Source organism: Battus philenor, unplaced genomic scaffold (genome assembly GCF_028537555.1).
Source record: "Battus philenor isolate CCGP_79_NKW_IND1 unplaced genomic scaffold, ilBatPhil1.0.hap1 SCAF_5, whole genome shotgun sequence".
NCBI classification, from domain to species: domain Eukaryota; kingdom Metazoa; phylum Arthropoda; class Insecta; order Lepidoptera; family Papilionidae; genus Battus; species Battus philenor.
In genome coordinates this window covers 12,288,268-12,302,538 of record NW_027181715.1, presented here as the reverse complement: position 1 = coordinate 12,302,538, position 14,271 = coordinate 12,288,268, and the positions used below count along the sequence as shown (strand labels likewise).

The following is a 14,271-nucleotide window of genomic DNA, read 5'->3' as shown; positions in this document are numbered from 1 at the left end:
AGCATTGAGGTTGTGAAAACTCTTGAGCGAGAAGTGAAAAATGTCCAACCACAAAGTAATGACGGTTGTTAAGGGCGTCAGAAAAGCTGGATCCAGGTTGGAATATCATGGAAAAGTCTATGTTCAGCAGAAGACATACATAGGTGATGATGAGTTCTTTACGCAGCTGTTAAAAACAACGACGTGTAAAAGCATCTTTAGATTTGTTTCCAAGTATTAATGTGTACTATAATTATCTATCCCTTTCATTTGCTTACGGTTAAACTGTGTCCGTCGAATATTGTAATATAATGACTAGTTCAATATCGCATATTAAAGCCAGGCAAGGGAGCCTCTATGAGAACTGACTCGGTGGTTCCTTGTGTTGAAGGAGGAGGTATCACTGAAGGTCGCAATGATATCGCCAAAGGTAAAGCAGAGCGTGCACATAACTGGGAGGCACCGCGTGTTGATCCGACTGACATGTATCGCGTACAGTGACCTCGTCTGCAAAGAAAATTTAACCTTAGGTCCATTCAATAAAATATTATGTACAATAAAAACTCTTTATTCACGGGTTACATGCCGTGAATACAGAAACCGTGGTTACGGAATGGTAATTTACATGGGATAATAGGGAATACATTCCTAGGTGACAAAATAAAAAATATTCAAAAAATCAATTTAATTAGAGTTTTTGAACATTTTGATTGATTGTCTTGAGGCTTAAACAATGCTTTAAAGAATTTGTAATTTTCTCTTGCTAGGCAGTTTTTAAAAGCTTCTTCTATTCAAATTGATACACAGCGTTAGTATTAGCAATTATCTTCTTAAAAATAAGACTTCGTTGCATAGACGGATCGATTTTCGTAAATAAACAGCAAAGCTCATTTCCCATTTTTAAGCATTCGCTTAGATTCAGTGGACTGTAAATTTAACTTTTTAACGTAACTCTTTGTTATTAGTCCATTTGATAGAACTTACAGAGGATATTCAAGAGAGGATGATTACAGAGAAGTTTCAAGATGCCGATGAATTGGCTGTTTCGTTTGAAAATGCAAAATTATTATATAGTTTTACAAGATGGATCTATACACAGATTGTCAAAAAGACGATTTTAAAAAACAATAATTGATTTATAAATTAATATTTAGTTTATTTTTAGTATTCTCAAAACTCTCAATGTCACATAACATATTATTTTATTTGTATAGATTATAAATTTACGAAGAACAGATTCGTAAACAAAGTTAGGCCTTAGTAATATTGTCATTTCATTATTTTATTATAATATCGATACCGATAAAGGCAGATAGTAACTTATGTAATAAATCAATATTCATTCATAAATTTATAAATGAATTGGGTAATTATTTTATGAATGCGTCTTCCGATAAACAATGCTTGTGTTGTCGTACGATTGATTTAAGAGATTCGTTGATTACTTAGTGTTGTAGTTGCAATAGTATAACAACACGAAGTCCACACAACTATCAAAAACAATATATAAATGAATAGATTAGAATTGCCAACCGCGTTTAATACATTTCACGAATTTCAAAATCTATAGTTATATTATTAATAACAACTGTAGATTTTTAAGTTTATATTTATCACGCCTAAAATCCTCTTACAATTACGGAAAAGGATTTAGATGTACAAAATACATTGTTATTTGTTTCTAACAATTATTTCAAAATTTAAAACTTAAAACTTTAACTTCAAGTTACAACTTTAAGATAGTTTTAAGATTAAAACCTGCACTACTATTGAACTGATAAATATTGCGCTATGTTTGTTAATTTACTCAGTATTTTATTGTTGTAATATATTCACCTGTATTATTTTATGAGTATGGTTACTTTTTTATAACATAAATTATTAAATTTCTTATACATGGATTTTCCTTACTACTATGACTTGCGAAGATAAATTATAATTAGTGGTTCAAATACGTTTTTTTTGTTCTCTGTATTGTTGTCATCTATATGTAGCATCGATGAATAAATTTCTAAAACCATTTCGCCGAATTATCAACACATGAGGTGTTGTTTAGAATAACATATACAGACAGTAAATAAAATATCTCTTGAATAGTTAATATTCTACTAGAACAGTGTTTCCTTATGTGTGACCCACACCCCACAAGCAATTTTATAGTTGTGTCAACACGAGTTTAACCTTTTCGCTTAAATATAATAATTGTTGGTTACATAGGAGAACGTAAGGCTTTTTGGCACAAAAAAGGTAAGATAATCCTGTACTAGAGGGTAAGGCAGGTCGCTGTCAACCCTTGCAAATAGCTGCTACCTCGAACTCTAAGGTACGATAAACTCTACGAAACAAGTATAATGCTACGAACCCCAGACAGTCTTGTTGTGTAGTTATTTTAAAGGTAGCATCAGTCCTGCTCAAATTGAACATTCTAAATTACACAATTTCGTTTGTGAGCACATGTTTTATTCGCTTTCTCGTCAAATTTAAATTAAAATCCTAAACTTGACATATTACGATGGATTATATTTCTTATAGACATAAAGTTTAGTATATCTGTTTGGTAATTGTAATGAACGCTTCATACGCGAGAAGATCAGGAACAAGAAAGTATACTGGACTACATGTTTTTAGAAAAATATAATTTTACATATTTAACAAATATTAAAATAGCCTGGAGATAGACAAATCGTTCCCAACGTGTGCTATCACATATAATCATTAAAACTCTAATACACCTTAGCCAAAGAACACCTGTTTAGATGTTCTTTGGAAATTAGTTTAAATATAGCAATAGAAAGAAGCTTTCCGAACATTATTTGAGATGTTATTCCAGTCATAATCCAAGGAATGATTTATTAGGTCATTGAACTCTTGTCTTAGATATACAACATTTGTTTACGCTTTTTGTTTTTACATGGTGTATATCACACTTTTATCGTTAGAAAATTGCTAATGTTTATCGAAATATAGTACATTTTCATAGAACGTAGCAAAACATAAAGACGGTGTTAGATAAATTACAAAAATGAAAGATGATAAAGTGAATCAATTAAGATACAGAGGACACTCTACAGTGGAATATACAAGGCTCTATAAAAAACACATGAATCACAATAATTAGAGTTTTAGTAAAAAAAAATCTGTACATTTATATGATTTCATTTCAAAATGACAATATTATGATTTTATTTTTTGTTTTTTAATTTACACATGCGACGTTACTTCTCAGCATTCTATGTATTCATCGTGCGGATGCTGGGATGGTGTTCATGTAGCAGGTTCAAGAGGACCTCGTTGTAATGCATTGACGTTTATCTTCACCGACTAAACAAATAATGAACTACAACCTAAGCAAATATTGAACGAATGTACCAATGCAGCTTTTAACGTTTATTCCGTAAATGAGACGATATTCGTTATTGACGGGCCTATATGAGTTAAGTCAAATATAGAGCTTATATAGTACCAATTACGACAATTGTAGGTTTAAAACTCGAATCTGTGATATTATTAAAGAAATATTCGAAATTTTGATGAAGTCTTAAAAAAAACTACATAATGCGAGACAGTAGAGAACATCCGTCGGAAATCATTTCCATTCATAATTGCCAAAACTTACATTAATACAAAAGAAAATGTATTATTTACGATTTATATTTTTTTTTAATTTGATTTAAAAAGTGTTTGTTATCCCTGAAAAATCTTGCTTAACTTAAACTATTTAAACATTTGTAAAGCATCCCGTACAGCTAACCACCTTCCGTACATATATCATTTTTAACAACAAAAACTAAGTTTTATATAAATCATAAAACGTATACATTACCTGCTACAATGACATTTTAGGAGTCTTAAAAATGCCGCTCTGAATGTTCGATTGAATACGGTGTAGATGATAGGGTTTATGGTTGAAGACATATAACCTAACCATAAACATACGTTGACAACGTGGTCTGAAAAAAATAAAAATCATAACATATTGAAGTTAATAAAAATGCAAAAGTTTATTTCGATATTAAATTTCACATATAAGAAGCCTTCTTTTATAAAAAATGTTTTGTTTGTGTTAGAATACTTCGTCCTTCCGTTGAAGTTTCCGCTACAGTTTAGCGGAAACTTCAACGTTATACCAAAATAGATTGTAAGACTTTATAAAAAGTAATTATAAATACTTTGTTCGTGTATATACTATAGTTTGGTTTGTACAATGTATTCTGCTTCGTCGTAGCTAACAGCCTTTATTTAGTAAAAAGATGGATGATGGATAGATGATGTGTATTAAATTATAAATATGTAATTCCTCCTTAATTTAATTATCTATCCAAAAAATAATAACACAATAACTTAATGGAATCAAGCGTTACCTTGCGGAAGTCCATCCTAAGTAGGAAAAGGACCAATATTTAGCCACTTTCTCACTCTGTGTTTGGCACTAATCGGTTATAACATAACTCCTGAAGATGCCCCGTGGAGGGGTAAAACACGTGTTGAGTGATTTAACGGTGGCAGTTGTGTAATTTTGCATTGTTTGCCGCATATGCATTTATCAGCGGGCTAACGAGCGGTGCACTTTGTCTTGCACGACTACCGCGTGCACGTGCGGAAGTGGCTAAATATTGGTCCTATTCTTACAATAATTTAATAACTTGGTTAATTACTAGATTTAAATTTAAACGCAAATGACAAACTAGCCGTCTCCTGTCCGCTTCGCAAGCCCTGCACTCCCTTATATGTGGTGTTGTTTTATAAAATAAATTTATTGTAACAGTTTTATACCTAAAGAGCTATAGCTTGCAAATATGCATTTTTTTGTTAATGAACGTTCTCTCTACACTCCTTGCGGGCAAAGTTTTTAAAAATCCATCTTAACTGATCTTTACTTGCTAAAACTAATGTTTCTTTTTAAATTTCAAGTTTCTATTTCTTATAGTTTCAGAGACATCGTGATGAGTAAATATATATGGCGGAAATCTCTTATATATATGTATAGATAGTTTAATTGATTTATTATAACTTACCGGGCACGATGCAAGCCGGACATGATGCGAACAAAATGTTGAGAAGGAAGAATGGCGCCCAGCACAGAACGAACGTGAAAAAAACCAACCCCAACACTTTGGTAGCCTTTTGTTCATTGGCGACCGCGTTTGCGGACAACGATCTTGCTTTTTTACGATTTGTAAGAAACCTGCGATCGGATATTTCAAATAATTATCTTAAACTAAAAACTGGGTTTCTTTTCTTTATTACACACAAGGATTTATAATTTGCATAAATTTACACGATATAAGAGTTTAACTGGTAAAGATATTTTTCATTATAAAAATTTTTAACATTTCGATATGAAAAAGGCTATAACTATGCATTTCATGTGTACAATAAAAGATCTTAATTATTTTATATAATATATAAATAAGGCTCATAAGAATACATCCTTGTTACATATAGTATTTTACAATTTTATGCAAGAATATTCCTAAGACGAATAAGCGTAAATGTTATATTATTCTTTAAAAAGGATCATGAAGTATTTATATAGAAAATCTACTAAAAAAAATTAAGACTGTGATGTCTCCCAATAGAAAAAGAACAAATCAATTGAACCTTTGAGATAGTATCTCATTTTCATACTTACAGTAGTTTAATTCTCTGAATATAACGATCAGGTTTTCATTTAATAAAAATAAACAAATATAAATTATCTGTGTTGCAGTTTAATTTTTTTTATATTAAGTTTAATTAAAAAATCGAATCAGCAAATAAACTCCATAGCGATGAAATAAAATTTTCTTATTTTATGTATTACCTACCTAGGTAGATAATACATAAAAAGTCCCTCTCTCGTCTGACCTTATACTGCGAGAAGTTATGACATTCCAATAGAAAGTAATACATGATATAAATGAAATATAATAATGTGATCGCTTTATTTATGAAGTGTAAAAAATAGATTTTTTTTGGGATCTATAAATATTAACCGTTATCCCTGTTAAACTAACACATAAATATCCAGCGCGTGAACAATCAAATGCTCAAAGTTTTATTAGACACAATTTTCATATTTACTTTTCATAAGAGTCTTATTTAAAATATTGAGAAAGTTATAATAGAAAAGATCATAGAAATCGATAAAGTCTTGGACCAGACCAGTTGACAGTGTGACCAAGAGAACTATGGATTCGATTATAAATATACAAATTACATTTTTGGTTTTGTTTTGAGTTACTTAGATAAGTTAACAGAGAATATCTTAAAGGCGTCAAGCATTTTTGTAATTTATTGCATTAAAAATAAGACCCATTGATAGTTTTGTCCTTACTGTAAGTTTAATAAAATGTTTATACTTGTAAATATAATAATTACCTTAAATTGAGAGCATTTGGCGGGGCGATAGCTAACTTTAATGGCCTCAACCTTGCTCTCCTTGTTTCAGCTGCTATACTGAGAGGTGTTTGGGTGCCGACGTCTCGTCCGCGTCTGGAACCGCCAGAGCCGCTTCCATTTCCACATCCATTCATGTAGCTCAATTGAGGATTAGATACACTCATTCCAATCTTATTTCGTTGCGCTCTAAAAGTATTGATAGCTCCATTACTTTATTCATAAATAGAACGAAGTAACAGCGCATGCGCATACGGTATGCTGTCTACTACAGATGCATATTATATTCGTGTTAAAATTCACTTAGAAAAAATATTTTGGACAAGATCCTTACTGCAATATCTTTTATTTAAAAAAACGGGCGTTAATACTAACAACCACTGTTTTTTTTTTGAGTATATGTCTATTTTTTAATATGAAAATAAAATTCTCATCGTTATACTTATCTTTACTAATAAATCATTAAATAGTCTTTGGATGTAAAATCTAATTAAAAACTATTGATTAAAAACCATAATAATAATATAATTACGTATTGTAAATAGTTAGAAATAAGTAGCTTTAATGGTAATCTGTCGAACTATAAGATGTTAAGCTTAGTTGCCTGTGTAACTTTGTATGACGGATTGGTTCAAATCGATAACAACACGGTCAAAACCTTTAATTTGAAAAATAATCAATAATAATGACGTTACAGTAGGAAAAAACTTTTCAAAACTCGGATTACTACATATTAAAATTAAACATTGTTTGCTGTCCCTGCAGACTTTGTACTACCAGAAATTATAAGTCTGAAGCATACCAAAAAGAAAAAATTAAATTTATGTAACATATTTCAAAGTGACCACAGGTGATTCGAAATAGATGTGAAAGCTTTAAAGTTTTTTTATTGACAAATTACATACATTCACCATACCATTGAAGTTTTTACATCCGTAACTAATGAACCTGCATATGGATGTAGTTGTAGTGTACGATGTAAAAACTATGTAATAAAGGATATCAATCTAAATTGATTGTCAAATGACATCAATAGGAGTCCAATTTTAACACCCATTTGCGTTAAAATTGACTCAATATTAAAATAATTATTACTCAAAATTAAGCATCGTTATTCGCATTTTAAAAAAAGAATCATTAACCAATATATAAATAAAACCTTCATGGTGTATTAAAACGGAATCGTACATTCTACTTACCTAGTTGTTGATGTTATTCTCCAAGTCATTTGCCTGGAAACATTGCCGCCGGGTGACGAATCGGGGGAGCTTTTAGCGCCTATTCGTCGCGGACCTTGAGAGGGACCATTGTCAAAACCGCCGCATTGTCTAAAATGAAAACGTATTTTTAACAATGTACATTTCTTCAGTTATTTGGTACAACAACCCTGAGTGAAATTTTAAATCTAATGTAAGCCATCTAAGACTTCAATTGTTGATAAATTTTCACGTACTAAACTTTCTTCTGTTGTAAACCACTTTATAATAGTACGTGAATAAACTTGATTCTTGCTCATGCATATGATACTTTTTATACGTAAATAAGAAAATATTATAAGAAGAATACTATCTGACTTTACCGGAATTGTAAATACTCTATATACATACAGTCGTATTTATTTAACCGCATATAAATTTTTTATGCTTTATAGAATTAGTAACTATTTTGTGACCAACTATATAATCTTACATTACACACTAGTGATACAAACTTGAGAATTTTATTACAGCAAAAATTGTAATTAATCCAGTTCTATTACAGTGTAAACGATTTTGATTGTGATAATAAAGCTTGGAAATTAATTGTTTAACTACTGAATTAAGAATCCTCTGTGATGACAAAAAACACTTTTGAATTTGTTGCAGACTTTTCTCAGATCAGAGAGCGCTTGAAAACGTCCTAGCTTTGATTTGATCGATCCTGTTATTGTGAGACTTAATTCGATTCTATTTATTATCACATTGGGACTTTTTGGGATTATTTGCTAGACGTACACAGGTGGTCATTGCAAAAGGTCCGTTGTAGATAATAATGCGAATAAAATAAAAGTGTCAAAAAACTCTAAGAAGATAACATATAAGATAAGGGTTACAAAATGTAATTAAAATTTCTGTTAATTTGGGCTCTTCTAACATTCTTCTTATAATTTATACAAGTCACTGTTAATTACCCTAAGTGGATAATAATGTAAATATATAATAACATCGGAACGCTATTACTTCAGAAGGCGCGGATAGATGGCGCTAGTAGTCAATTTACTTATTCTATTGTTTTATACTGATAACCGTATATAAGAGCGCTGTTTGGTTGAGTCCACAATTATTTAGTAACCAGAAATCACTTTGTGATTGAACCAAACACAAAATTTACTATACTCTCTTTATCTATCTAAAATAAGTCAATCTATAGAATTACGGCTATTGTCGTCTTTCTAATAAAATGCAGGCATCAATAGAGAATGTTTGCAAGATATTTTTTTTTATATTATGAGGTCTTACCTTCTTTGTGTCCCACCTGGAACAGGTGTAGCGGCGAGCAGTGCCTGTCTTTTCAGCAATTGGACAGTGAGGGCGAATGAAACCACCATCATTAGCATTGGAATGTAAAAGGCGACCAACGAACCGAACACCCAGAAAAGTCGATTGTTTATAACGCAAAGTTCGGGCGTTGGCATAATATTCGTACGATTGATAATACCTGTATAAAGATAAAATTATTTTAAAATACTTAGATAATAACGAAACTAGCTAATTTGTGGTAATCATGGTTGGTAAACACATCTTATTTTTTTACACAGAAGATAGATTCCATAAAAAGCTTGCAAATCGGGTAAAAAATACACGTAATAATAAATTTGGAAATACGTTCAGCACTTTAAAAAATCACACATTCTTTATAACTTAAATGACTTATTCAAACAAGAAGTTGACGACACAACGTATTGTATACTCTTATTCAAAGCTCATATAAATAATGGTTAAAGTACCCATACATGTAAACACATTAAATGATTGTAATCTTAATTCAAAATTCGATTCCGGGTAAAGTTAATTAACCGCGGACGAGTATGTACGGAACAAATAACAAAAAGTTTTTTTTCATAAAAATAATAGTAACACATTCTTCGGTTATATTTAAGGAAGATCTTTATGGATATTTAATTCCATTGAAAAGATAGGCACTTATGTAATTAAAATTATATTTTATTTAATAGACCTTTAGGTGTCTCATAGTCGATTGAAACCATGTATATCTTAGAGTAATTTTTCGGAAGCTCATGTTCTCTACACAATCTTATATATATATATTATTTGTTCTTCTTTTTAAGAAGGAGATTGGTTTATGACGAGCTCGTACTTACTAAACTCGTTTATTTTACTTCTTTTACTTCCTCTTTTGATAGATCTTATTACTTTGCAAGAAAACCGGATCTCTACAAGTCTCGGAGGAAAATTCGACTTATCTTTAATGGTATTACAAAAGTGTTATTTTACACTTCTGCCACCTAAAATCTCTCTTCGTTTCCCTTTTCGGACGTCTTATAGTCGAAATGATGATGACGATAAAGAAGATCGTGGTGGATCATTTAGTCTCTAAAGACCATAAAACGTCTGGGATTTGCAATACTTAAACTAAAGCCCTATATTCATTGCTACGTTTACGATAGCTAGTCAACAGCGTTACACAACTCACCTAAAACCGTAATTGAGCTGGAAACGAACATGCTCAGAAGCCAGACGAGGGCAATTTTAATTACAACTACTCTCTTAGTCGAATGGTGCCGGCTTTTAAGTGGATTGCGTATTCCGAGGTACCTGGAAAATGAAATTACCTAAAATTTCTATAATTCATCGCACTATTTCTTAGAAGTAGTAACAATGAACCTTACGCTGATAATTCTTTATTTTACGATCTAAATTTTATGTAGAAACTTATTTCTATTGGAAACATTTCGACTATCTTATTAATTTAATACTTTTTAAATGTGTTTTCTATGAAAAATTGTGAATAATTTTATAATAGTAAATAAAAACAAAATAAATGTAATAATTTTACATAATGTAGTTTTCTTTTTCTTAAATGGCAACACTACTCGACCCCGTCACTCTTTTGTGACAACTTCCGGTAAAAGGATTGAGAGTGGTGGGGTTAAAACAGCGCTTTGATTATTGAGTCGGGAGCTCGGTCACTCGTTCTATAACCATCGAAGTGATAAGTCGTCTAATGGAAACTGCTAGTTGGCTTATAAGAATATTAAAAGTGTAATAAAAGTATTTACTGTGCTGTGAATCGGAATTTTTCTGATATACATTTCTTTCTTTTTTAATATAAATTAGACATATTCATTTTTGAAATTAGACCAAAACGGAAGAATGTCTTAGCTTATCTCGGCGAACTGGTTACTGCAACCAAGCAGCACTGCGCTTATTTTACGTCAGGGTTTCACTTACTCAAGCCAACCTAATGCCACGAGAAACCCCAGCAGACCGAGGAATATCATTACGAGAAAAAATTCAAATTTAAAGAATAATAGAATTTTTTAACTAAAATAGCATTAAAATTTGAGTGACTAGGTTTGGAAAGTTGAGAATAAACGGCTGAAATAATTACAATGTTATCGAGAAATCTTAGATTATAAAATGAAAATATATTGTATATACATTTATATACAGGATTTTTTTTTCATAACTTAAACCAATTTAAGTTAAAGGCCACTTACCTGCCTATACTTATAAAACACATATGCATGATGCTCGCTGAACAGGCCAGGACGTCGCATGTGACATACACGTTACACCACACCACGCCCAACGGCCAGTAACCTGACGACAAATATAATTAACGTCCTTCTAAATACAGAATGTTTGTTTTACCTGTAAAACCTTTAAAGAGGTTGACAAATAGCTTAGTTGACTGCAAAAAGTTTTAAAGTTTTTACATATATTCCCAATCATTCTGTATAAAGTGAAAATACATCATGCCAATTAATTCTGGCAGCACAAAGTCTGTAGGGACCAATAGTAAATAATAATGAATTTTATGTAGAGATCCAAATTTAAAAAACGCTTTTTCTTACTGTATTATTGTTATTAATTACATTCGAAACCATTGTATACTATATAGATTTTTGTTTAGGGTATGTAATGACAGCGAACGAGCTATAGATTCACCCTTTTTAAGTTTTTACTCGTAAAATAATCATTTTTTATTTAGAAGGATGCTGATTTTAAACAAGAGAAGAAAAGACTGCTAATTGTTATATCTTATTACTATTTAATCACTGCTTATAAATCTTCATACACATTACAAAAAAAATTGTCACCAATGCTATTATGTACTATTTACAAAATGGTGACGCAAAGTTTACTTTGTCGTATGTTCTCCGACCTCATTATAGTAGAGCTGCTATCTACTTATAAAATACAAATTACTGTAGCGTATCGTATCTCTGATTGCAACTTTCATTAATATAATATAGCTCCTATATTTCAAAGATCCCTTGCTTGGGTCACCAAGTCGTTAGACTATAAACGCTTTGGTATAAACAACAAAATAATGTTACGAAATGGAGAACAGTGATCTAAAATTAGCAGCTAGATTAAATAATACCAACCAGATATAAAAATTAGATAATTTAAGTTGTTATAAGTAGGATCTATATAAAGAAAAGATTAAATATATATTTTAATGTATATGTATATACGTATTAATAATATTGTCGTTAAATAGCCAGTCTTGAAAAAAAGGAGAAAAAACGAAAATTTTATACATAATTTTTGTCAGTATAAGCATTTTCAAAATGAGCGAATAATAATTTACTGCATTCTTAGGTCATACAAAAAATAATAAGTAATCGTCCAAATAATAATCATAAACTTTTATTCCAATATTGAGTTTAACAAATACTAAGGTAAGTAATTAGTTTGAGATATTATCATGCTAATATCATTTTAAAATCGACAATAATTCCTAAATAATCAAGAATATACACAATTTCAAATCTTTCATTTTTTAACATCTACACTAAAGTAATAAAATTGATTTCATTGTTTATTACGACATAAATTTGAATAAGAAATGATAAAGATAAAAGATGATTTAAGAACAATTTCACAAAGGCCACCGAAGTAAAACGTCTAGAAAAGTATAACTTTCCTTTGGCAAATATTCCGTATTCAAAGAAACGAAAGCATGTATGATTCTCAATAACCTTTTTATAAGCAAAAATAACGATAGAAGTTCGGGCAAACTGTTTCGATATCCGAATGAAAACATTTTTGAATACTGCTATGCCCGCGAATACTTTTTTGTTGTTCTATTGAATTTTCTTAATCCTTTACGTAACTCTTTTCGACTTCTTTTTTTTTTGACGTTCTTTATATATACAATACTTTTTCAAGTTTTATCTGTGTGTGTAATTTGGTATGTTCTATGTTTAAGCTTTAATTAACCGTTCATAAACGTGTAAAACATAAAAAATACGTGACTATCTATTTATTACGGAGTCCATATCCTTGTCTATTAGTTTATAATTTATAAAAATGTTAATAACTTAGGAATATATAGAAATTTTACTCACCTAGAAACCCCGGTATAGCACCCATGGGCATTACAAACAAACTAACGAGCAAGTCCGCTATCGCCAACGACAGCAGAAAGTAGTTTGTGACATTTTGAAGTCTCTTATCTAGACACACAGCTAAACACACCAGAATATTCCCGACACCGCCCGCAATTATGAACAATATTACGAACAGAAAGCTCCATTCGTAACCGACGGCTACGGATAAATTTCTAGTGAAATTTTTTACGTTCCATTTACATTGAAAAGGTTCTATAGCACTACTGTTAAAATCACTATCATTCACGTCAATGTATAACGTCCGATCGTAACCGTCGTAACAGAACAACGTATCCCGATCACATATTTCGTATTCTGGTAGTCTCAACCATAAATTTTTCATTGCACTTTCGAATATATGAGAAAGCATCTTGAGTTTGAATCTATTGTCGCATACTGTATAGTTGATGTTAAAATCCAAAGTGTTATTAATACATCTAGAGCAATTGTATGTGGTTTCATTTTGTGTATCCTGGTTAAGTTCACAGTAATAATCCAAGGTGGTATTAGATCGTCCGCAGTCAAGACCTGACAAGGCGTTGCCACACCCACTGTCCGCAGTGAACCGACATTTTAAGTCTTCCAAAAACAGATCCAAGAAAGTGATATTCATTATAGTCGCAACATCCATGCGGAAGCCGCTAAGTCACCTTTTCCGGATACATCTTAAACTAGGATCGCAGCTCCCTTGCCGCACTTTATAGGAAACCTGAAACAAAATTATGATTTTATAATCTTTATAGTTGTAGATGTTCCGCGCCCGCTTCGCAGTACCTTTTGTGGATTTCATTTCTTAAAATTCATTCTTGGTTTCTTTCAAGAATTTTTTTCTTAGACTTATAGATCTGCGGTTTGAAAATATGCTTTATTTTTAATAAAGATGCTTTTGAAAAGTTATTGTGTAATATATTTTTGTGCAAAAGCTTTTATACTTTTTAAGTCTGAAATATGTCACATTAATTATTTTGTTTCATCGGTATGCGACAAGTCGATTACTTCTGACAGTACAAAATCTGCAGTGACTGATGGTTATATTATATAGTAAACTGAATTTCGAAAACACTATTTCTATCTACCTATAATATATTACAATATCGTTGCGTTGTTTATTATTTGTGAAAATATTGATTTTTGTATAAATCTTTCTTTAAAATAAGTTATATAGGTATTCCTCCTTTACCGCCCAGTCTTTACACCTATAATCAATGACGCTATAGATTGAACTTGTGGTTAATATTTAAAAGCAATAATCATCTAAACTCTATTCACTCTATTGTTAATTAGTGTAATAA

At 30.9% G+C, this 14,271-nt stretch overlaps 1 protein-coding gene across 1 annotated transcript; it reads right to left on the bottom strand.

Moving 5' to 3' along the window:
- Positions 1–299: 299 nt before the first annotated feature.
- On the bottom strand, positions 300–13,592 carry 5-HT2A (5-hydroxytryptamine receptor 2A). The gene is made up of 9 exons (XM_068773033.1): positions 12,938–13,592; positions 11,078–11,180; positions 10,051–10,172; positions 8,856–9,054; positions 7,557–7,685; positions 6,340–6,546; positions 4,995–5,164; positions 3,803–3,929; positions 300–486 (listed from the first exon to the last, which is right to left on the bottom strand). Exons 1-9 carry the CDS (start codon positions 13,590–13,592, stop codon positions 300–302), a joined length of 1,899 nt encoding a protein of 632 aa, XP_068629134.1.
- Between the last annotated feature and the right edge of the window lie 679 nt (positions 13,593–14,271).

Excerpts from the sequence above, each read along its gene's own strand:
- 5-HT2A (XM_068773033.1), bottom strand. The coding sequence starts at position 13,592 with ATGAATATCACTTTCTTGGATCTGTTTTTGGAAGACTTAAAATGTCGG. Across the intron at positions 6,547-7,556 it reads AGAATAACATCAACAACTAG|AGCGCAACGAAATAAGATTG; the intron begins GTAAGTAGAATG and ends CAATACTTTTAG. Across the intron at positions 3,930-4,994 it reads TCCGGCTTGCATCGTGCCCG|ACCACGTTGTCAACGTATGT; the intron begins GTAAGTTATAAT and ends TATTTTTTTCAG.